At 41.9% G+C, this 24,829-nt stretch overlaps 1 protein-coding gene across 2 annotated transcripts in view; it reads left to right on the top strand.

Annotated features, from left to right (window-relative positions):
• Nucleotides 1-24,829, top strand: part of PPP2R2A (protein phosphatase 2 regulatory subunit Balpha) — a 36,143-nt gene that overhangs the window by 4,087 nt on the left and 7,227 nt on the right. For both annotated transcript variants that reach the window (XM_034070464.1, XM_005142609.3), the window contains exon 3: nt 23,150-23,247. In XM_034070464.1, the coding sequence (XP_033926355.1) occupies nt 23,150-23,247 (98 nt within the window). The remainder of the gene's footprint in view (nt 1-23,149; nt 23,248-24,829) is intronic.

Here is a 24,829-nt window from a genome sequence, read left to right as displayed (position 1 = left end):
CCAGCCTCTGTTCAGGCAGTCAGGATGCTTCCAGAAGCCTTAAGAATGTCCAATTTTGGTTTTATGGAGAAAGCACCTTCTGATTTTTGTGGCCCAGTGAGCAAAGAGGAGTTTAACTCCATTGTCAGCTATAGCAGACTTGGGATGAGTCTTAACATGCAGACCCTTTGATGTAATGCAACACATGGCAAAATTTGGGTGCCTGGATCCTGCGGAGAGGTCCCGAGGTTGGTGTTACACGTGGTTGTAATGAATTTGTTGAGCTGTAATTCTCTTCCTGTGTATTCAGCTCTCACAATTCATGCTGGAAATGGTTGAAAGCCAACTGCCTAATCAGAGTGCAAGTGCAGCCTCCATGCAATCCTTTGAGTTCTTGTTATGCTTTGTAATGCCTCCCTGTGATGCTCTTGGACAGGTTAATAGTGTATCAAGCAGGTTGCATTTTTCCTTTTATTAGCTGTATTTTCTAGCTTGAATGAAACAGCCTTGTGTGATTCCTGCAGAAATTGGAGCAGCAGCTCTGCATGCTTCTGGTCCTCCTTCAGAACACCCCAGGATGAGCAGAGGTGGCTCTCAGTGTAGTTTGAGGACCTTTTTGCCTCCCTGCCCTTGTGTCTTCTTTCTTGTGGCAGGCACCATGGTGAAAACTAAAGCAAATCTGGCTGTCTGAAACTTTAATTAACCACTGTGGTCTGCAGCTAATGAGTACGGACTCACATCACGTCTGGGACTGAGGACAGTGCCACGTGTGTGCTGGAGCACCCAGGCTGTGGGTTGTTGCGGTTTTTAATGGCATTAGAGCTTGAACTTAAAGTAACTTTTGTTGTGGAAGCTGAAACTTCACTAATAACAAAGGGAACAAAACAAACCTGAAAGAAATGGGAGGTTTTACTTTCTGTTTTCCTCCTGCTCTTAGTGTGGTGTTGATGCTGGAAAACTGGCTTCAACTAACCTAATAAAGTGTTAACCAAGAAAACTGTATCTGTTTCATTGCATTACTCAGTAGAATGCAAACCCAGTGGCTTTTCCAATTGCCTATAAACCAGATCAGTGAAGGGTAGTGTTTTAAATACAGTGATAGTGGCAGCAACACTAAAAAGCTTGCTACAAACATTAGTACACAGCTCCCAGAGCACCTGAGGTCAGACGTAATGGTGGAACCTACACATAATATGTGTAACCTGAAGTTCTTTAGATCCTTAGGCTAGAATGATTGTCTATTGCAAAGTCAATACTTGGTGGCTTTGATGGCTGAAACATGAACTCTGATACATATGGTTCTTAATTTTCTGGCTTTATAAGTACTCTGTAATAGATGTGATGCTTTCTGTTAGATCTAGTGAGGGTGGAAGCAAAAGAAGGGGGAAAGCTGTAACTAAAGCTTGAGGAAAGGTGATGATAGAGGGTTTGTCCTGGGGACCTGCCTGTGGGGTTCTGCTGTGGCAAAGCTCCTCTAAATTGAGGAGTATGGATGTTAGGGGCAGAGAACTAGCCTCTCTTCTCCTGGTATGTATGGAATTTATCCTTGGTTGTAAACTGTGGCCTGGCCCTTTTGGATCACAAAGTATGGAAATGCTGTTAGGGTTAGCTTAGGGTCCTTCATATGAACTGATGGCCAAAGTTTGCCTTTCTGGGATCTAATGGCCCAGTGCATAAGGGAAAGGATATTTTTCTCCCTTAATTTTATATTTGTCTTGCTGGAGCCTATTCCTACCACATAATTGTTGGTTTGGGACTTGTTTTTACTCTCCTGCTCTTGTGTTCTCCAAGATGTGGCCTAATGGCACCTCCAGTTGGAAACAGCTAAGGCTTGTGAGTTAAACTGTCTCTGGAAGCTAGACACTTGCTTAATGGAATGAGTTTGTACTTCAGAACAAATAAAGTCAAATTTGTTTAATTACTTGGCAAAAGGAAAAGAGTCAAGCTTCTGTCTAAATGTTCTTTCAAGTATAATCCAAAGATATGTAAAAGTCTGATAGTCTGGGTCAGAGGAGGGGTGCCAGGAACTTAACTCCTAAGCTTTAACCCTGAGTTTGACAAGTTGTTTAACTATTTCATGCCCAAATAGTCTTTGAATTAATAATCTATGAGTTGTTTCATGCTTAAAACATTGGTGTAGTCTGGTTCTGTTTGTGTGGATGATGAAGAGATGAAGTGTCCTGTTTTTTCCACAGCCCCCTCTTGTGTGTGTGGTCAGAGACACAAACAAGGTCTGACTCTCCCTCAGTCAGGAATGCTTTCTCTACTTGATTCTGGGTATATCTTTTGAGTGTAGTTTTGTGTTTATTTTTGGCAGACTCCAAAGCTGCAGAGCAGCTATGGGAACTGTTGTTGCTTCAGTGATGGGAGTTTGTCTTCAGTGCACAAAAATAGTTATCTCAGAGTAAGGAAAATTGAAGCCAGGAATGGGCACTGCTGTAAAGAGCAGTTTACCATGATTAGGAGATCACCATCTCTTGCCTTACCAGAAACCTTTCTCTTTGTCAAATAACAGGTATCTGTAACAGTGGATTAGAGCTGCTGAGTCTGCTTCAGAAGGTTGCTTACCTCTGTCCTACCAGTCTGTTGTTCCTAGGGGCACATCTGGTTCTGTAGGCTTACAGCAACTGACGAGCAGGGGCCTGTGCCTTGTAGAGGGAGGAATGTTGCTGGCATCATTTGGGAAGAAGGGCAGGAGTCACAGAAGAGAAATGGTGGTGGTGTAGAAGCCACTGATGGGTGGTTTTTTAATGGGAATTGATGGAGTAGGAGGGGAGCAAAAATTAACAGAGAAAAGTAGCAAAGGTGTGAGAGGTTGCAGTCATAATGCTGAAGAAAGACTAAGGTATAAGTTGTGGGAGGGAGCTCAATTTGGGGTTTGGAAGGCTGTGGTTATGTTCTCATAAGATAATGTCAGTTAGAAGGAACAAGGACTAGTAATGGATTTGGTTATAAGGAGTAGTTTAAAATATGCTGTAGGTAAGTAAAAAGTCAGAAGGTTATGGCCCTATTCTGTATTCCTAAGTCTGCTTCTGTATTTCAGCTCTGCTGTCTTCAGCTGTTTGCAGAATGACTGACTGTATCCAGAGAGAGAAATAGGCTGCTGTGTTGTAGGAACTGCTGCTGTGGATTGACTAAAGTGTTCAGCTAAAGCACAGAGTCCCCCACAACAAAGAGCATTTAGCAAACAGCTAAATAGGAAGTGGCTGTTGAGCTCCCTAAAGTTATTCAGTGCTCACTCTTGACATGGATTTGCTAGCTGGGGCACTTCAGCTTGTCACTCATGCTGACCAGTATTGTTCTGTTACTTCTCTAATGCTTTGCTGTTCTTGGAATCTTTCTGGCTTAAAACTGAGTTGGAAAAAGGAGTTAGTATTTCATGTTGTCAATACACTGGTTCCAGTGATCAAACCATCAGACTCCAGCAGTACAAGGGAGCTCAGCTTGGCTCTCGGCACCAGTGCTGGTGATCACAGCTCTCTATCAGCATTGTGAAACTTCATAGCTTTTAATTTTAAAGGGGCTACCTAAACCCATTCAGGTTTGGGCCTACCTACCCTACAAATGGGCTTCTTGGAACAGGATGCTTTGGAAGAACTCAAATGAAGAATAAAACTCCTAGTGGAGGCAATGCTGAAGTAAGAGTTAAGAGCTGGGTGTTGCTAGCTGTACTGTCTGCCTTCCCCCCCGTCGTCTTTCTGTTCTCTTCTGACTCGCCTATTTAGGCCATGGCTACATGTTTGGCAGCATTTCTGCTTAAAGAGGCACTCCTTCCCACTTTGCTGGCACAAGTGCTCCTGTAGCTGCACAATCAAGTTGTTGGAGAAGCTGATCCAGCTGAAAAACACTGAAAATTGTGGTTGTGACTGGATTAGTTTCCAGCTGAATTGAACCCCGATCTGGCTCTCAGTGCTCTGTGTGCACTTGTGCCAGTATTGTGGGGGGTGATCAGGTAGCTTAAAGGAACACCAGGACTCTGGAAGATGGCTGGTCTCTTTATAGGACTTTACATACAGTCAACACAAGACCCTGCTGTTACAAATGGTGGAAAGGACTTTAAACCTTTGTTCTTCGAGGTATGTACCTGGAATATGTGCAGTCTGGAGGCCAGCAACAGGATATATCAAGTCCTGGTACTGTAGCCTTAAGAGACTGAATTACAGTACTGGCCAAATAAAATAGTGGAAGCTTTGGCATGCTGCACAGAGGTCCTGCATCACTGATCATCCTCTTTTAGATGTAAAGACTGAAACTGGTCCAAGTCTGTGCTGCTGTTGAAAGCAGATGGACCTGGAGATTTCTGCTGGGTTATGCTGTGGTCAAGTCAGGTCCCTGAGCTTCATTCAGGCTGTGTGGATGTGTAGAGAAGGGGTGATGAAAACATGGGCCTGAGGGCAGGTGGGGGATGCAGAACTCCCTCGGTCTGGTAGCAGCATGAGTTTAGGTAAATCTAAGCCAGTTGTTAAAATGCTGTGTAGTGTGACAGTTCCAGATGCTTTTGAAATGGGATGGTGTGTACACATGTGCACACCCCATAGCATTTATCACTGGTGTAAATAATCCCACGGAAGTGTGTTTTGCAGCAAAACTATTACTCAGAGTAGGTTTTCTTTCTTCAGTGTCTACATGGGCAGTATGTGGAAATGAGGTTTGTTTAGCATTGGTACTACCTCTGTTAGTAAGAACTGTGCTACTACCAATAGAGTTTAGTTTCTTGGGAGCAGTTGTAGAAAAATATACTGCTTAAATGGAAGCTGGATTACTGACTGATTGCTTTACTGTAAAGCATTTAGAATCTGACTAATGGTAATCTGCTCTTACTGTGTTTTATCACCCTTAATATGATTTGAAAAACTGATCCCTTGTTTGGGTTTTGTCTTCACCTAAACTAATGTACTGCCTTGCATTTAAAAGCTGTAGAATCATGCTTACTTTGCTGTAGATGCTGCTTAAGTGTACAGCCAGTTAAATCTGCAATGTACTATACCTCTTGTAGTAAACCTATCAATCACTGATGGTACCAAGTTAAGGCTCCTATTTGTTCTTTCCTCTTCAGGACACACCATGTTCCCAAAGCCATTTCATTAGTATGAGATGCTTTTATAACTGCCTGAAGGGTACTTTCCATATTTTCAATGCTTTATAACATGCAGTACCATAACTGTCTATAATACCTTTAGCATGGAGCATTGTGGAGTAAGTCAGAGTTCAGGGTTCATGTGAAACTGAGGTTTACCCTCTCAAATGATTGAAATGAGAATAACTGAAATAAATGCTAAATCTTGGCATAGGTTGACACTTCTGAATGTGAATAGACAACAGTTACTGTGTTCCTATGAGGATAAAAGGAGAGAAATACAGGAAGCATGCTACTTGATCCAAACTAATTCAGAATAATCTCTTTCAAGATGCAGCAGTAGGTCTTATAGTCAGAATAACTATAGCTGGTCAGTCCTCTAGGTTTTAAACTTGAGTGGAATAGATGGAATTACAGCTTTATTATATGGCTTTATGGCTCAGTTATGCTCTTACAGCATGTACTAGCTAAATGCTGCTTTTGTAAGGTTAGTATGTAAGCGAGCTGGAAATAGAAAGGATGTTGTCATTCTTTAATGCTGTTACATGAGCCTTTGTGAAAATGAGGGAAGCCTAAAAAGGTGTCTTGTGTTCAGAGGCAGAGTATTGATGCTTTGTGTGTGTGTGCACTTGATAATGATTTTATTATCTAGCAGGACTTCCTTTATGCTCCTGCTCACTTTCTGGCTCCCCAGTGTCCTGCTGGAGGACACTGCTCTGGGCAGCAGATAGTGTTACACACTGGCTGGTCTTGCCATCTTCCTTTCTGCAACTGGAAGGGTTGGGGTTGTTACATTTCCCTACATTAAGATGCTGGCCAATGAGACATCAGGTACCACTAGTGCAAACTGATATAAAACAACTACAAGAAAGCTGGAGAGGGGCTTTGGACAGGGGCTTGTAGGGACAGGCCAAGGGGAATGGCTTGAACCTGCCCGAGGGGAGACTGAGCTGAGCTCTTAGGCAGAAGCTCTTCTCTGGGAGGGTGCTGAGGCGCTGGCACAGGGTGCCCAGAGAAGCTGTGGCTGCCCCATCCCTGGCAGTGCTCAAGGCCAGGTTGGACACAGGGGCTTGGAGCAGCTGCTCCAGTGGAAGGGGTCCCTGCCCATGGCAGGGGTTGGAGCTGGAGGAGCTTTAAGGTCCCTTCCAACCCAGAGCAGTTTGGGATTCTATGATTCTGTAATATTACTGGAAATAATTGAGGCCTGTGTGCATGCCTGTGAGTTACAGAACCAGGAGGGGCTGTGAGCTTCTGCCTTCTAACTTATTGTGCTTTTGTTGGGCACTGGAGGAGAAAATATTCATTTGGTCAGCCAGTCTTTATAAAAACGTATTTCCCTCTTAGCAACCCACAAGTGGCAGCACCATTAAACCCAGCCTGTTCAGGCCACATGTTAACCCCCTTGGGCAGTTACGCTTGAGTCTAATTTTGGAAGAATTACAATTTTAGGGTCAGGAAAAGAGGGTTTTAAACGAGTTGTGTTGTAAGAGAGATTGATTTCCTGGGTCTATAGAATGCATTTTGTGTGGAAATGTTTCTCCTTGCATTTTCAATTGTAGTTCTTACGTTAATGCTCTGGGAATAATGCAGTCTCCAAGCACACACAGTTGGCACTCGGGGTTTGAGACCTTGAGAGCAGATAATTGCATATATTCAGGAGCAGTTGAGGTAACTGAGACTTCGAACTGTAGCTGCTTATTTAAACTTTGGAGTAATATCTAATACATTCTTGTCTGTTAAATGCTAGGAGCTGTCTTCTTTTACCTTAATGATAGAAAAAGTATCCCAGGGACCACTATTTGATTCTTAAAAGTAGTTGTGTCCGCTTATCTTTCTCCTGTTGGAAGATGATGCACAGTAATTCTGCCCTGTGTGTGTATGTAGTGCTCATAAATGGAGTGTGAAGGACGTGTTTCATATAACTTCAAATTTCAAAGCCAGTTTGCCCAGCAGACAGACCAGCACACTGAACTGAACCTTGAGCTTCAACGCTCATAAATATATAATGGTTCCCTAACATGCTTGTGTAAGAGTTACTGGACTTTTTTCCAATGGAATTACAGAACAAAGTAACTTGTTAGGTCATGTTCTTGGTGCATTGTGTAAGGATTAATTCATACAAATGGTGGAGATCATTAAAAAATAAAGCCTTGGATTGTCTTTTAATAATCCTCCTGTTCAGCTTGTTCTGGAGTGTGGCCTTGGTACAGGAAGAGGATGTAAAATTCACATTGCCTCCTGTCTTGCCTATAGGTTCATTGTCACTTTAGGTAACTGCTGCTGCTTCTGCAAGAGATATGGTCCTTCCCCAAGCCTTGGCTTTGAGCTGACCCAGATGTTCCCTAAGCTTAGTGATCACTCTGGGAGACTGTCCTGGATGAAAAATGTCTTGGATTATTTGCTATCAGTTTAATCGTATCCTGAGTTAGCTTCCCCATTGTGATTAGTCAAACTGTAACATGCTTGTGCCATAGGTAGTGGTGCTGCAGGAATGGAACAAGGAATGTGAGAGATGGTTGCTTCTCTTGGAGATACAGTAATAGTTTTAAGGCAACATGTGACACTGGTGCTGTGGAACACTTGGCTCAGCCTATTCCTCAGCCTTTTTGTGCCTATAGTAGATAGATCCTTGTGCAGGGTTTCATATGGAAAACTGCACTTTGAGTGAAATGAGGTTTGTGTTTGAGGACATCTCTTCTAAAAGATCAATGTGAACAAACAGCGATTGAAGTTGAAGCCCACAGACGAGTTCATTCCATAGTCTAGCAGCGTGAAAATGGCACAGCTTCAGAGAGGTAATAGTGAAACATTCATAAGCTATTTTAGCAGGATGTGGAACTGGCAGGAATGGCTTTTAGACAAGCCTGTTAAACCCTTCTGTGTATGTTCCTGCCTTTTCTCAGTCTGCTCTTATCACAGCTCTGATTTTACCTTTTTCTTCTGAATCTTTGTTTTGTTTTCAAGAGCTGCCCAGGATCTTTCCTCTTGCTCCAGACCCTTCTGGAAGTGATAACCCACTACTGAGAGTGGTGGGGGCTGGTAATGTACCAGTTACTGGAGCAGAACACATGCTGTGCTTAACCCAGCAGTTTTGTCTGTGACGGTATTTGGATGCCTCAGAGGGAAGTGCAGTAGGAAGAGCATTTAAACAAAACAGAACACTCAGAGGTTCTGCACATCAGGTTGTTGGCTCCCTGGAGCCTGTGGATTCTTCTTGATTTGACCTGAACAGGCTTGTACCAAACCTTAGGAATAACAGACATCCACTTGTTTCTGCTGTTTCTGAAAATCAAGGAAGTATGTTCTAACTTGTCATCTGCAACTGTGCCACTAGGTCATCTCCATGTTGTGGGGCTCTGTGCCTGCACAAGGGTTATTAAGCATGTGGTGTTAGAAAAGGTGCCATGAGCCAAGTGATTGCATCCTGTGAAAGAGCGTTTCTGGCTCAGTCTTTGCTTCTTACTTGTTGCTGTCCTTTGGAAGAAGTCAAGAGAAGATGGTGTTGTAGCCTCTTTGGTCTTGTGGGCTTGTGTATGTTGAGTTCTTTTTTCCAGAAGTTCTATAGTTATGCAGTGTTCAACTGGAAGTTGTTTGGCACCTTCCCATTCATGTGCTTTCTAACCAGGCTTTTGACTGAGGCTCAAGTTTCTTAGAGAGCTGTTATTAGTCTTGAACTTGTTACCAAGTTTGAAGTTTAGATTCAAAGTTCATTATCTGTGTGGACAAAAAGGAAGAGTAGAAACAGATACTGGAAAGTAATCACCCTGAGTTGTTCCATCTGGAAGGTCAGGGGTTATTTTAATCCCTCCATGCTTTGTTTTCCCTGTCTGGAGACAAATGTGCCTCTTCCGCAAAATAGAGTTCTGAAACTTCAAAGTATTCAGGACACTGATACAAAACAGTCTCCATTTTGTTTGTTTCTGTTGGTTTTGTTCTACAACTCTTCCAAAATCCAAAGAAAAGGTCCTAATCTATAATCAGAAAAAGTAAGATATGTAAAATAATTAACTTTAAAATCAAGGTAAGTGTTTAGCTCAGATTAGTAGACTCTCCCTATATATATATTTATATATATATATAAGATGTGTTAGAAAGAGCCTGCCTTAAAGTTGTCAGGATCTGTAGATTGCATTTTGCATCTAGAAGCGAGTGTTAAGGATCTCTGAAAGTCCAGGCCAGAAACTAGTATTGGCCTCTGCTTAATAAAAGTGTGTTTTAAGAAGCTGAGGCCTGCGTGCTTGGGCCAGAATAGAAACACAGGGAGGTACTTGCCAAGTGAGTTAACAAAAAAAGAAGACTCTTTTCTCAGGTTCCAAGTGCCAGTAAGAAGCACATTAAGTATTAAAATGAATTGCTAAAGGAATGAATACCCATGGAGAGCGAAGAGATCAGAAATTTCTAGTCTGCAGTCGCTTAGGACTGTGCATTCATCTCTGCTGGAAACTTCAGTTGTACTTGTGACCTTCACAGGCACTGTGCTTTCCAGCAAGCTGCCTGAAGCCCATGGGGTAAGTGTGCCTGCCTCCCTCCTTCCTTGCCTCCCCCGTCTCTAAGAGTAGGTAAGAATGAGTTTTGCTCTCATTTTCCTTAGAGGGAGGCACTTTGCACGTTGTCTGATGTACAATGGTCTCTCGCATTCTACACATGAAGATTAAAAGCCTTGTAAATCTTTGGCCTTAGCTTTCGCACCTGAAATAAAAGCTTTGGTCAAAGACTGTGTAAGAAGTCTGAAACAGCCATATGGCTTCTAGGAGCTGTTTTTATATCACCAAGCCACAGAATTCCAGTAGCTGCTTCTGAAAGGCATTGCCAAGCAATGATATCCTTCTAAAATACTGCTGCTAATTTCCCACCTGCAGTGCATGTATTAGAATGGCTTCAGCAAAAGAGAACATCAAGATTTCCAGTGCTCTGAGTCTGTAGCATTCTCAGTGACAAGAAAGGCACTGCCTGAAGGCTTCTGTTATGTACATGCAAAACAATGGCACAGTATGTTATTTCCAAATATATTGTTATTTGCAAACAGAAAACCAACCGCTGGCTTTTCTGTGCTCTGCAGCCTATTGAAATCCTGGCTGTGATTCCAGCAGAGATTTTTCCATAAATAGCTCTGTACTACTTGGGAACACAAACAAGCCTCTGAAAACATCTAAAGTCAGGTCTGCTGTGGGGACTGTTGAGCTGGTGTTGTTAGTGTGTGCTTGGGGGTAGATACGGTGCTAGATGTTGACTGTTTCTATAGGGTGGGGGGCTATCAGCAGGATTTGAGAAGTAGTTGCTGATGGAAATTGGTTTCAAGGACTCATATATTACCTGTTTTGAGCATAGGGAAAGAACTCATACAAATGAACAGATACAGGCAGCAGCAGGTATGTTTTCCTTTAGCATTGAAGTTTGTGTTTTTTAAATAACAGCCATAGTAATGACTGTGGGTAGTAGTTCAGATAAATACAACCAGAAATGATTTAATTTTTCAATGAGCAGACATCCAAATTAAAGCATCCTTTTAAAGTTTTTGCCGATGGGATGTTTGCTTATGTGAACTGAGAGCTAATTTTGGTAGTGCAGGTTTTTCTGGTGCTATGTAGGTGAAATACCCTCTTGAATAAGTAATACAAGGTCAACTTCAGTGTGGATCTGTTCAGCTATAATTTGTGTAAGCTGTCTTGAGTTAAGGTAATTTGTTGTCTTGAGGAGAAGCTTGCAAACATCCTGTGCATTAGGAGAGATGAATGAATCCATCTGTGTTCTGCCTGTGTCACAGGGCTGATTTCTGCTAGGCCTGCTGCTTGGAAGTATTTTTTAACAAAGCCCCTTTTACAGGGACTCAAAGTGCATGAGAATAACTCTGGTACTTGTGGGACCTGTGCTGAGTGGCAGAGACACTGCCACATCCTGCTCAGCCCCTGCTTATTGAGCAAATGTGTTTCTCATCTGTCACAATGGAACAGGGATGGCATCGCAGAGAATGGGCTGACAGGACCTTGGGAGCTTGTTAGTATAGTCTTTCAATGCACATCTTTCAATGATAACTATTAGTCCTGTTGGATGTGTGCTACAAAACCTTTATCTGTGGAGATTCTAGAGTCTCAGAAGCACATACCTGAGATCTTAGCTACCCATAGCCTTGAATGACATCTTTCATCATGTCTAAAGTCACCTTTGAAGGAGCACCTGAAATTCCTGTGTGGGGATTGCACTCTGGTCTTGAATGGAAATTACTCCTGATACCCATATGAGGCAGTGACTTCATGCTATTAACTGGATACAACTTAGTGGGAAGAACAGTTTAACTGCTGACACTTTCTTTTTTTAAGGCCTAGATGGTATTTCTGAGCTTCTTGAGATTCTTTCCCCCCTCCCTGAGCATTCTTTGTCATTGCTCCTGGGCATATTGAGAACAGCTCCTGAAGAAAATGGAAGTATGACTAAAAGAGGCAGTACAGCAAAGCACTCCTGCTACCAAGGGTAATGAGCCTGGTTTCTGGAAAACAGATATATTGCTGACGTGTTTCTCACAGTGAGAAGACAAAGCTTGAATCAACCTCAATCCAATTCTTCTAGTTCATTTTGGGAAGCCTCATGCTGTGTATAACTTGTCATAGCTTGTCTTAAGGAGTGTTAGGAGCACTTCTACAAGCACTGTATGTAAGTCCTGAAGGAGCCTGGTGAGTGTGTAGAGCTGTGACTGGGACCAGTTCATTGTAACTTTATTAATGCTATGTTGTAAAGTAAAGCTCTGCAGGTGATTGAAGCCAAAGGTTTGGGGCTTCTTTGCTTCCATCTAAAGAAGGACACTTAATTCTTCCAGGTTAAGTGTAACTGATGAGTGCTTGGACAAGAGCAGGGCACAAGCATACCTAAGCCAGGTATCTAAACATCAGATGGATTTTATTTAGTAGATGATGCTTTCAGAATAAGTAAATTAATAGTTAAAATGCATTTAGGTTGTTAAACGTAGGTGTTGCTTAGGTACTTCATTGACTTGATACTGCTGCTGTTCTTGTTTATATTTCACATCAAAAACATCCCTTCTGATGGAGTGTTAGATAGCAGTTAATTCAGGGGTGCACAGTCCTTGACAGTTCTGTTATCCAGGGGGTGGAAACAACTGTTCCCAGTCTGGGTTTTTAATATTATAATCCTAACCTTGAGAGGAGTGCACACTGTGATTGAAGGGAGATTGTTGCAAACCTGTGTGACACATTCTCAGTAGGAAGGCCGCTCTTCTCCTTTCCTCACCTGAAAACAGACTGAAGCTTTACAGGTTGGAAGCTCTCAGCAGCTGAAGTTTGTGATGTTCAGAAAACTAAGCCCCCCAATAGCTTTCCTATTGTACAGCTGGCTGGTACTGGAAGATGCACAAGTGTTGGATTTGCTGATGATTCCATTTTGCTCAAGAGCCAGAGCAGTTCTGCTGATTGGAGGGAGGAAAGTTGTGAACAGATTTTAAAATGAATATATATTATATTAGATCATATTTTTGTGCTTGATTTTTGCAGTGGCTGCAAAGAACAGGCTCAAGGAGAAGTTGTGACCTCTAACTGCTGGTTCCTCCTTGTGAATAAGTGTTGTAGTTCCACAACCTGTGAGATTATTCACCCGCCTTTCTAAGGTTATTTAGGACGGGTACCAGGAGTGGGTCTGGATTTCTGCCACTTCTGCCTCTTATGTTTATGATATTAATAAACTGGTGTCAAATGTCCTGGGAACGGGTGATGCAGGTTGAAAGACCTTTGTTTCAGCCAACAATAGACCTGAATTAGTGTGAATAGGAAAAGCAAATAGGCACTTCCTGTCATATTTTAAGGAACGTTTGAGTTTGGGGCAGCATGCGTATTAAGAGATTAAAACTAAATGCTCATCATTTGCTTTTTGTCCCTAGTAAAGTGTTCTCTGTGTGTATACGCACATGTATTCGTCTTTCTAAATAGAATTGCAGTACTAATACAATAATAACATCATAATGTTTGACTCTTTTTGGGTATTCTTCAGGGGAAAACCTGTAAACTTGTGTAATGAAGAGTTAAGGAGGGTAATTGTCTTAGTTGTTGCTTTCCTGATTGGGTTTGTCCCTCATACTAGAACCTGGGGGCCTCTTGCAAAGACTGTAAACTATTTGAATGAAGAATATCCGGGTGGTGCTTCAGACCACCTTGAGGTTCAGTTGCTTTTCACAGGGTATTGTAAAAGCCAGAACAATGCTGTTTGTGGTTTCAAGGCAGAGGATGCCTGTAGAGACTCAAGGGAATTTTTATTAGGTATTAAATAATGCTTCATTATTGAGTTTGAAGAATTTTCAGGCTGATCTAGCTTGTGTTGAGTTGAAAAATTGCTCTGTCTTGATCAAATGATTCTTGCACTTTGCAATAATATGCAAAGTATTATTTGGATAGTGCCAATCTAACAGAGCTGTGGAGGGCTATAAGGAGCTTCCTACACACACCCCTCTCAGTTCCAGGGTGAGAAGGATCATAGGATACATGAACTTAGGTCTATGTGTAAAATAAATCCTCAGGGGTCCTAGTAATGTGTAGGTGAGGGCAGCTCCCAGGGGACTGCAGCCATAAGGGCTCCAACTAATGTCCTGCTATTCTCAGTGTGTGATGTTCTTTACATCCCTGATGCTGGTGCTGAGTTAACCTTCCCAGTTACACACACACAGAGCCCAGCAGTAGCTTTTAGTTGTTGTTGCATCTGGACTGATGTAAATACATTTAATGCCCTGCTTGTCTGAATATGGGTAGACTCCCTGCTCTGTTCTCCCACCAGACGGTGTCCAGCTTAGGGGCAGCACAAAGTACTGGGAATGCTGTTGGTTTGCAGCTTGTCATGAACTAAAGATACTGCTGTGGTCGATTTATTCTCTGTCAGCCGGTGGAAGAAGGGAATTGGCCTGTTGGTTTCCCATGCATGTGTTCTGGAAGGAACTGCAGGAATGTCTGCAGGTTTAAAAATAGCAAGTAATTAATCAGGGTGATGAGGGTTAATGATTTCTATCCAGAAAGCAAACAGCTTTGCTTTTGTTTATATAGCGAGAACATTCTTCTACCTGCTGCTGGTACCAGTTTAATATGAGAGGATTTTTCACTGTAGTTCTTGAAGCACTTTATTCATAACTAATTTGGGGTTAAAAACCTGAATCTGTTTAATTCTCTTCTCAGATGGAATGGTTTCAAGGCAGCTGTTCGGGATTGTTGTCAGCTCTACAGGTTGGTTTCTTCTGTAGCTTTACAATGAAGTTTGCATAAAAGGAGTTTTAGGATGTGGTGCCAGATTTGGTGAAGAGAAATAAAACCTCTACAGAGAGGTATAGTAACTTAGTGGTTATAGTAATTGTGGTACAGGTATTGTCTCCCAAAGCTCACGCTAATTTTTAATGTGACTGCTTTAACTCCTATCACAAAGATGAAACTTTAAAGCACTCTAATGTCATTTTAAGTGGTAGGAAGTTGGGACCAATCAGTTCAGGTTAGTGCAGGTCACATCTGTTTTCAAAGTGCTTTGACCTGCTCCTGTTTTGTTGTCTCTGCTTTTCTCTGTGCCACCACAGGTGTCTTTGAGTCTGTGTGCTGAAGACTTTGAGTTTCCTACTATAGATGGAGGCAGGAAGCCAGTGGTCTGAGGTTTAATTCAGTTTCCTTTCTGTTCCAGCGGTGCCAAATGCTGACCTTGTTTAGGGAGCTGCTATAAGAGTAAGCTTGTGGAGACTGCACATAGAGACAGAGATGCAGTTAACTAGCATTTCAGTTTGGAGCTCGATAGCCTTCTACAAGTACAGCTCTGCTGTCTGGAGATGGGGTTGCTCCTCAGCATTGTTGCTTGTATTGTACCCCCCCCCCCCCGATTGCTTTTATAATACCCTTAGTTCAGTCATAACAAACTCTGTTAGTTTAGGAAAAAACAAACTGCTCAATATAAGTGAAGTGTTTTAGGGATCATTCAGTAGAGTTTGAGGTGGTGGTTGAAGGTGGTGATTACAGTGTTCCCTTTAGTGACTTCTGCTGCTTCTGAAAGTGGCTGTTGTTTTAGCACACTTGTTCATTGGCCTCTTGCCTTGGTCCAAAAATGGACCATGGGGGCAGCTAGGGATATGAATTTGCTGGTGGAAACTTGACCTGAATGGGGATGCTGAAGCTTACAACAAACAGCAGTTGCCCAGAGAGGCACAGTAATTGTTTACCAAACACAGGAATTAAACTGTTTAGTATGCTGCTACCTGTACAACCTAAAAGTGCACTCTGTGTTCCATATTACAGTCTGTGAGTTGTGTCTAAATGAGGGAGTTGTTTTAATATCACAGTCAAGATCACTTCTGACTGTGTAAGGAGCTGCTTTTCCAGGCAAGAGGTACTGTATTGTGGTAGATGGTGATCCTGTTCCCTGCTTTACTATTACACTTCATCTGTATTTGTTACTATTCCAACTTGTATAGGGTTTTGAGAGTCACTTCTAATTCAGTTCTGTTCTCTGCAGTTCTAATGCCATCTTCTCACTATTGCTTTGCAGCCAGGAGCAGCTTCTGTTCCATAGGGCAGATGGATTTGGAGTTGTATTCTTTGAGCATTGAGCCTAGTAAAGCTCTTTAGGAGAATTACTAGCCTTACCTAAAGCCAGTGGCAACAAGATTAAGGTATCAGTGTATTACTTCAGTGGGAGGGAATGGAAGCTTGCTGTTGTTCTTTTGGCTAAGTCCAGAGGTTTAACAAAAATGGTTGTTTGTATAAACTCACAAACCCATAGAAGCACATTATTTTGATCATATGACTTAAGTTGCATTATCTCTAGGCTATCTAAGAACACGTTATAAATGCATCTGTAAATTCTAAGCCATCTTAAGATGCATACATCCTATGACACGCTTCTTCAGGTGCTGCTTCTTTCCCTTAGCTTGTATTGTTCCTGCTTCCATTAAAAAAGTGACTTAATTCAAGCTCCTACTTCTGAAAGTTGGTGATAAGGGTTCTTGCTGCCATTGCCCATATGTAGATTTGGCAGCATGAAGAGTAATATCAGGAGAATGTGGCGAATTTAAGGATACTGTCTGAGCTACACTCTGCTATGGAAGAGCAGAGAGCCCTGCTTACCTTTCAGCACACAGTGAACTGATGCAGGGCTGCAAGGTGGGCACTGGTCATGTTAATGTGACTTGGGAAGCTACAGGACAAAGCTTGGTCAAGAGATGGGTCCAACCTTTATTTTAGGGAGCTGAATAGAAAGTTAAAAATAAGATGTGTAATCATAATAGCAATGAGTAAATCACTCAGGCTGTCAGCCCCAAAGCTGAACTCCTGGTTGAGCCTGGGACTTGCCTGCTCAGAACATGACTTTTTTTTCCCTCAAAGATTGGAGGGAGAAGGGGAGAACAGAGGCAAAAAAAGAGAAAATGGAAATATAGAAACAGATGGGAAATATGGGGCAGGTTTAGGACTGCTTGAGAAGGCATATATTTGGTTAATTTACTTAGGGTGAGTAGCTCGTGCAGGGAATTGAAGATCTGAAGTGCTACATGTATTCCCTGTTTGGAGACTGGTATCTTGCCTGTGTATGTTACACAGATACATATGTAAATAGTAGAGGTGGTGGTTGAAGGTGGTGATTACAGTGTTCCCAACACTTAAATACATCTTTATCAAACAGGACCAGAGGCTTCCAGAACCCCTGGGGACAGTGCTGAGTTCATGGCCATGGCATGTTTCTTCCAGCCTCACAAGGCTGCAGCACTTGGAACAAACGTGGATGCTAGGGAATTCTCTGGAAGTCCTTCTCTGTGAGTGCAGGTTTCCCAGACTTGCCCAAGCCAACAAAACCAGCTGAATTACTGTCTGCTGCTTGTACTGCGGCTTGGGCTCTGGCCTGTTTGTGCTCTCCCCCTGGCAGGGCCAGCGGCAGTGTGAAGCTTAGCTGGCCCTCATACAAATTCCACTCCCCTCCCTGGTAAGCAGGGAGCTTTGTGCGCTCTTTGTGTGCAGCAGGATTGCAGGACTGGTACTTGGGAGAGAACCAGTAACCAGCTGGCTCCTGCAGTGCTGCAGGGCACAGGAGTGGGGCTTTTTGTCACAAGGTAACCCCTTTCTTTACTGCTGTTACGTAGTTTTCATCCTGTCTCCATACTTCTGAGGGATTAATAACTTTTTTAATGGCCTCTCCTATTAGAGATGTATTTAAAGGACTCCTGGAATGAGTCTTGAGAAGTAAATTGAACAGTAGGAATGCTTTATCCCAGCTGCCTTTGGTTGTGTTGCCTGGTCACTTCTGAGAAGCGGAATGAATGCAAAGAATCACCCTTGAAAGTGAATGAAGGGAAATGAAGTCAATAGTAAAACCGGTCATGGTAACTTGAAAGTATCCTTGTGTTCCCTTCCCCCTTTACATACATAAATTAGAGATGAGGCTGGAATGTAGAGGGTGTTTTCTTTTATACCACCAGTACCAAATAGTGCTTGTCATTTTCCTCAATCTGGTGCTTAGAGTTGCTGTATCCTCTGTTGGGAGCTCTCCTCTCTGCAGCAGACATGTATTTAACCAGCCTTTCTGATCACGTTGAGGTTAACGCTCCTTTCTTTAGCTTCACAGCCTTAATACACAATATATTGGGACTCTTGGTAAGTGTGGTGTGATGTTGGGATGGCTCAAACAATGAGTGCATTGTGTAGCTTAAAAATACTTGAAGCCTTGGAAGAGCTTCTGTTTTGTCTCTAGTGTTTTTGGTCGTTTCTTTTTTTCCCCCTCACAATGAAGTACATGACTACAAACCAGAATCATTACTGGAAATAAGAAAGTCAATAAGTCCTATATTGTTGTGAATAGCTGGGAGTTGAGTTTGACTTTTTAGAAGCTGCATCTGTTCAGTACTCTGATGAGGAAGGTTTTGCCTCATGGTGGATTAGAAAGGACCAAACAAGTGATTTGCACATACTTATTGTCCCCAAGTTCTCCTGGACAGATATTTCTCAGCTTTGAGAGTGTTGACTTGATCTTCAGAGATAATGGGGGAAGAAGGGCTCAGGTATGCACAGTAATTGTGTGTTGAACTCAAATACTTCACTGTCTTTATCCCTCATGAGGTTCATCCAGTCCTGCTGCTACTTCAATTTGAGGCTTCTTGAGCCTCCTGGGATTGCTTATAATAATCCTAAAAGTTGGTTTCTCTGGGTTTTCTGTTCCAAAGTTTCCCAAGTATCCTTGGAATGATCATTTAATAGTTTGATCAGAAGGGTTTCTTCTATGCTTAAGGCTGGCAAACTGAGGTAGTGGACTCCACGTTTGGTCAGTGAATTGTCTTTACTCCTTAGGACAGACTACCAGGCTAGAAGTAATCTGCTCTACATTATAGACAAGATTGGTTTCAGTTGCTGCTTTGGAAAATTCCCAGAATAGTATTTTGAGCCACTGGGAAGGTGCAGAAATGAGGCCTAAGGATCAAAATGCCTTTTAAAATACTGCAATTCTTTGTTAGTCCTTGGGAACATCAGGAGATTGCTCCACTTGTGCAAACAGACGATTGACTTGCTCTCTGCTTAGGCAGCAGATCAACGTGAGTCCAACAACTTGCCCAGAAACCTTTTGGGTCTGGTGAAACAAAGATGCTCTTTGTTCACGGCTGTGATTGACTCGCTGCTCTGGAGTAGGTGACATGTTTTGCCTACTGAGCATGTTTTAGAAGCAGAGTTTATATAAAGTTCATGGTACATTAAAATAGATAGCCTTTGCTGTACTAATAAAATAGCTTTTATTCTATTATTGGGAACAAATTTAATACAGAATTGCTTTTCAGGCTCACAATGGGCCTCCTGGAACTAAGTAATTGGGTTGTATTATTTTCTTTTGCTTGTTTGGATGCCTAAAGCTCTTTTATTCCATCAACCTGTAACAGTGCTCAGACTTCAGCACAACTTGTTCTCTTAGCATTTCAGCAAAGCTGCTTGTGACAGTGCATGTGTGCACAGGCTCTGCACCCTTGGCAGCTGCTGATGGGTCAGGGACCCATCAGTTCAGTGGGAGTTTTGGGATCACTACCTTGGTTTGACTGTAGTGTGTTCTGGCCCTTTGAAGTAGGGTTACAACTGTACTGTAGTTACATTTAATTCCTAGCATCCCTTGGCGATGTACATGTGCAACAAGAGTAAAGAGATTTTAGGCTGTGTAGGGGATGGCCTCCCCCTGATCATCCCTTACTTTCAGATCACCGAAACCCATTATTTGGGAGTATTTAGTCTCTGAAGTGTTTCCAGTATTGGCCAGAAATGTTTATGAAGGGATATTTAGGTGAAACTAAATACATCTGAAATGAGTACTTTTAAACACTCTAGTAGCCCCTGAGCTGTCTATCCCAAGTTATACAAGAGGGGGGAACTTATAAGGCATTTGCAGGTACACTACAGGAATGTAGATCTACATTTCTGTCCTGGTTTTGCTTTTGTCAGGATGATGTATTCACCTTCTGTGTCTGGTGTTGCCCTGTAGTGCTTTAAAACAATCTCAGCATTTGAAATGTCTTCAGCATTTAAGTGTTTCATCTTGGTGTCAAAGATGCCTCAAGATGTTTGGGCAGAGGAGAGAGACAAGGCTGATCTCCAAGTCACAGTTAGCTTGGTGGAAGCTGTTAGCAGATAATGCTATCTAACCGTATCCTGTGAGGGGAATGGTTATCAGATAAGGTTCTGGTGGTTATTTGTCTCTGATACTGGTACTTGAAGAAGAGGGCATTGAAATGAATTCAGCAGTAAACAACAGAATACAGCAGTTCCCTAAGCCAGTGGTGCTGGTGACAACTGAGGGCTATACATATACTTCTCCCTTAAATATTCCTCCCTGGTGCTCTTTGCATAGAAGGGATCATTTACAAGCTTCTGGGCAGTGAGAGCAGCCCTCGGTGTTTGCAAGACTCCCACCTAGAGACTGTAGCAAAAATAGCATGCACAAAAGGGAGGAGGCAGAGGGAAGGCAGCGCGTTCTATAGATGCTCTTTTGCCCGTTGCGGTGCTGAAGGACTAAAATAACCCTCCATGTAACTGCCATGGGAATTGTAGTTACCATTTGAAAGGAAAGGAGAACGTTGGTGCTTTTTATTTTGGCAACGAGGGTGTTAATACAGATGAAAACACCCAAGTGAATCAGTGCACTGCGGAAGATGAAATGCTTCCCCTGTCAATTCTCAAACACTATTAAATCCGCCCAGTTCAACACCAGTGCCTTGATGTCTGTCTCTTTCTTTGACCAAGGTATGGGAATACAATATCCTTAATGGTGAGTTACTGGATTTAAAATGTGTGGCTGGGAGCTTTGCTCTCCAGTACTGATTGTTTGGTATGAAATATGAATCTCAGACCTGGTTTGGGGCTGGTTAAGAAGGAATCTGTTTTCTGCCTACTTTTTTTAGCCCATTTGTTTTGTCCTTGGAAAGGGAACAGTCCAGGATCACAGTGTAAAAGGCATGTTGGATGCGAGAAATATATCTCGAGTTTAAAAACTACTGAATGATTTGTTGTTGTGATTGCTGCTAAAGAATGTATTCTGTTTCTAATGTGAAATTGATCCAAGTACTTGAAAAGGTCTTGCATAGGGTTGGTCTCCACTAGGGAGTTTTCAGACCCTTGTCACCACTGACTGAGCCTGCTGGACTTTTTGGAGGTGTGGGGATGTTAGTACTGGAAGTTCATTCATGTATTTGAGTATCAAGACAAAGCAGGGCTAGGATCACCTTGGAGATCACTGATGTTGGGTGTGGATAATATTGAAAGTTAAAGAAAGAATGAATGCCTAGCATGGCTCCAGACAAGTGGTTAGTTTTCTGCTATACTTGAGATTTGTAGAATTATTCATTCTAGGTATCTACATAATTAAATATATATTGCATCAGAAAATGGAGGTTTTATCCCTTTAAATTAATGTTTTTGTAGCTATTGTTGCATGATCTAATCCTAAGTCTTTTGACCTTGTAAAACTTTTCAGTGTCTTTCACCAAGTACTCAGATGATATTACTTGTCTGTGCTTAGATGGATATGTAAGATTTTTAAGGCAATTTTTTCTTTGCTGTTCTCCTTCCACATACATGTGCACTTTCAGATCTGCTAACTTGTGTATTGTCTTCTCTTAAGACTGGCATAGCTTGCAATGGTTTTCAGAACAGTAATTATTCTGTATAGTTCTCACTATTGATATGTGAGATATCTTAGTTTTCTTCAATGAATTGATAACTTCCTTAAGGTCTTACCCTATCAGAGGATTGCAGCTATGTGGTTTGCATTGTAAGGAGTAGTCAGAATTAGATTGCTCCATTTGCTCTTGACTATTTCTGCAGACTGGATTTGATTGTGTGTTATCTTTATGCCCCGTTTACCTGTGATAGGTACATACTGAATGCCATATGCTCATCTGAATAGTATGTGGTCTTAGGTCTTACAGATGTGAGAGGAATCACTTAATCTTGTTCACAAACACATGGATGAATGGCTAAAATAACCACAAGCCTCCAGGAAAAAAAACCCGATGTGCTCTCAAATCAAGGTTTTCCTATGTATGATCTGGATCCTGGTTTAACTACACACAGGTTTACATCACATTTATGTCCTTAACACAATGTTCTTGGGAAATAGCAGCCAGTTTGTATTTCAGCAGTGTCAGGTTATTGTGGTGAGGGAGGTCCATGGAGATAATCTTGTGTTTAGCCATAGTTAGGTGGCAGTTTGTGCTGGATATGTGGCAAACACAACTGAGCTGTATGGACCAGTTCATGCCAAGAATCTGACTCTGCATCTTTTGGCCGGTGTGTCTGGGCTGTGTTTGCATTGTGCTGTGCTCAGACACACAGACTGCATGCTCCTGGCTGCTGTGTAATGCAGTTATGGAAGAACAGCTTGCTCATGTCCTCAGAGGCCACCGCCCATGTGTTTGGGACAACCCAAGGATGATGTAAGTTTCTTTTTGGTATTAAGATGAATAAGAGGAAAGTGCTGCATGTTTCACTGCTTCACAATGAAATACCCCTGTTGCTGTTCATGATAAGATAGTGTCTGTGCTATGCTGCATGATAGTTCTGGTTTAAATTCAGCAGGAGCTTTTGGTCTGTAGAGCAGGTACCAGCCCTTTCATAACTCTAAAACATGTAGAACCCATCCAATAGAAAATGTGGATACACTGTTTATCTCCATCAGACTGACATGAGAGCAAACTAGCCTGAAGACTTGCATGTGTCAAAACTTGTAGGTACTTTCTTCTGCAGAAAAGTAGATTAATATGTTTGTTTTGCAGCTTGAAGTGTTTGAAAAATGTCTTGGCTCCTGATTCTGCTGTTTGAAAGTACGAGGGGTGTGTGTGCATTTGAGAACATGAATCAGTGTGTGTGAGCTTAAGTCATAATTTGTCCTTTTTGCTCTACAGGTAGATCAGTTTGATACTAGGTCATTGTCAACGTATATTCCCCATTTAATTTTAGCACTCCATACAAAAGTGTGCGTGGTAATGGAAACTGCCCTCATCCAGAAGAGATACTCAAGTTTTTTAGAGAGTCTGTTGAATTGATTTCCCAATTTTCTGTAGCTGTTTTTGTTCCACTTCCTTGCATTCCTTAGACACTGATGTCTGAACATCTCCACCCTAAGATGTTTTGCCCTTGAGTTATTACATGTGTTCATAGTCCTTGCAAAATAAAAAAGCTTTGAAATTGTATGGGTAATGATTGTATCTAAATCTCTTACCAGAAAGAATGGAGAAAATAAAGGTAGGAGTATGTATATACATAGTCTCTCTGCTCTTACAGTACACACAAAATCCATTTCTGTACTATACTGGAGTCACAACAGAGAAACACCTCTAAGAGGTGATGATGTAAAATCTTTCAAACCAACTCAGTGCACAACACTGAACTTGGAACCCTGGTGTGGTGAACTGTATGTACTAGTATGAAATGTATAGCTTGAAAAAACTACTTCTGTATTTAAGAACTCCCTACTTGCACATTACTTCAACATAAAGAACTTAAACTGAGTCAAAGTGTGCATTTTCTTTTTTACTTATGATTTTAGCTTTCTTGAACACTTAATATTTAGGAGAATTATGAACTTAATGGGTTTATTTCTGTTCCCATGCAGCGGATATAATTTCTACAGTAGAATTTAACCATTCTGGAGAGTTGTTAGCAACAGGAGACAAAGGAGGTAGAGTTGTCATCTTTCAACAGGAGCAGGAGGTGAGTGCTAACTATGTGAGGTATATTTAATACTCTGCTCTGTTCCCATTCATTCTCTTTTTAAAGAGGAGGTTACACAAAGTGCATGATGTGTAATAAGTGATTAAAATAATGAAACTTAAGAGTGAAGAAATGATTGAGAACTTTAGTGATGCTGTTGGCAATTAATTTGTCTTCAAACAGTCTTTGGCTGTGGTCTAAAGAGTGCTTCAGGTGAAAACAAGGGGGCTAGGATGTAAAAAGACCTTGGGTAAGCTGAAGCTGGTTGGTTTGTAATGACTTTACTTGGCTGTGATGATTATTTCAGATTTCACTGTAGCAGAGGAAATCAAAGTTATCTCTAAGTGAGTTTGTAACTGACCTAGGATGTCCTTGTCCATTCTGATATCAATGAGGTAAAATCCTAGAATAATAGTAGCAAAGGTATCTCTTCATTTTATACTTGTTCTTTTGGTCTTTGCAGAATTCTACAGACAAATCTTCTGATGCTAGGAAAGGGCCTCGACCTTAGTGTTGAGAGAAGTGAGATGGAGTGCTTGGTTTTTTAACTAAAGCGGTAGTTAGAAGTTGACTAGGTTAGAACTTACTTCAAGGAGAGGATGAAAGGCACTTCTGTCACTGCTTAGAAAGGTTGTGCTATTACTTCTTTCCGTAGTGTTTCATTCCATTTCAGCTCTAAAAGTCCTCAACTTTAAGAATCCCACAGTTCCCCAGAGCAAGCTCCTTTCTGCTGGTATGAGGCAACTCCAGGGCAGGGCCTTCTCTTGACAAGTCACTGTGGTCAGGGGGAGCCATCTAGTGGGGTGTTCCTGGCTGGCCTGCCTCTGCCTGGGATGCTTTGGCCAGAGTCTGGGTGGACATAGTCCCTCCTGTAATCTGCCTGTAGTTTTGGGGGGCACAAACCCTTGTGTTTTGTCACTCTTTAGCTTGCATTGTCTAAGGATCCTTTAATGAAGCTTAAATGCCTAATTGCTTGCTCTCAAATGAGTTATCTTTAAATGCCTACATTTGGTTTGATGTGTAACTTATGGCTCATATCCTTATGGAGCTGGGTATAGTGAGAACCACCTGGGTTATCAGGTTGAGTTGGACAGTGTTGTTTTTGGCATAATTTGACTTCTCAGTGTTTGGAGAATGAGCAATGGGAACTTGATTCCCTAGTGCATTAGTAGTGAGTTATGCTACAGGCACAACTGTCTAGAGCAAGTTTTATGTGCTAGGAGTATCGAAAAGACAATGAACTGTTTGAGTTGGATTTATGTACCAGTTCCTATCACACTACATTTGAGTGCTTTTCAGATTATATGTACAGGAAGAAAACCACTAACCCATGAGCACAATAAGCTTAATATACAAGCTTGTGCAACTTCACCCCCTATGAAAAGGCTGCCACCTCTGGGTTGGAACGTGGTGGCCCTTCTGCAAGGCGAAGCAAGTGACATTACACAAGGAGCAGGCAGGAAATGAATACTGTATCTAATTGAAACTGAAGGAGGAATTTGCGTAGGCAGCCTGTAATTACCTAAATTGGAATTTAACATGAGGCACTTGGGCCAGCACCTCTTCTTGGGTGGATTTTTTT

Source organism: Melopsittacus undulatus, chromosome 18, assembly GCF_012275295.1.
Source record: "Melopsittacus undulatus isolate bMelUnd1 chromosome 18, bMelUnd1.mat.Z, whole genome shotgun sequence".
In the NCBI taxonomy this organism is placed as follows: Eukaryota; Metazoa; Chordata; class Aves; order Psittaciformes; family Psittaculidae; genus Melopsittacus; species Melopsittacus undulatus.
This window is presented reverse-complemented; position numbering and strand designations above follow the sequence as displayed.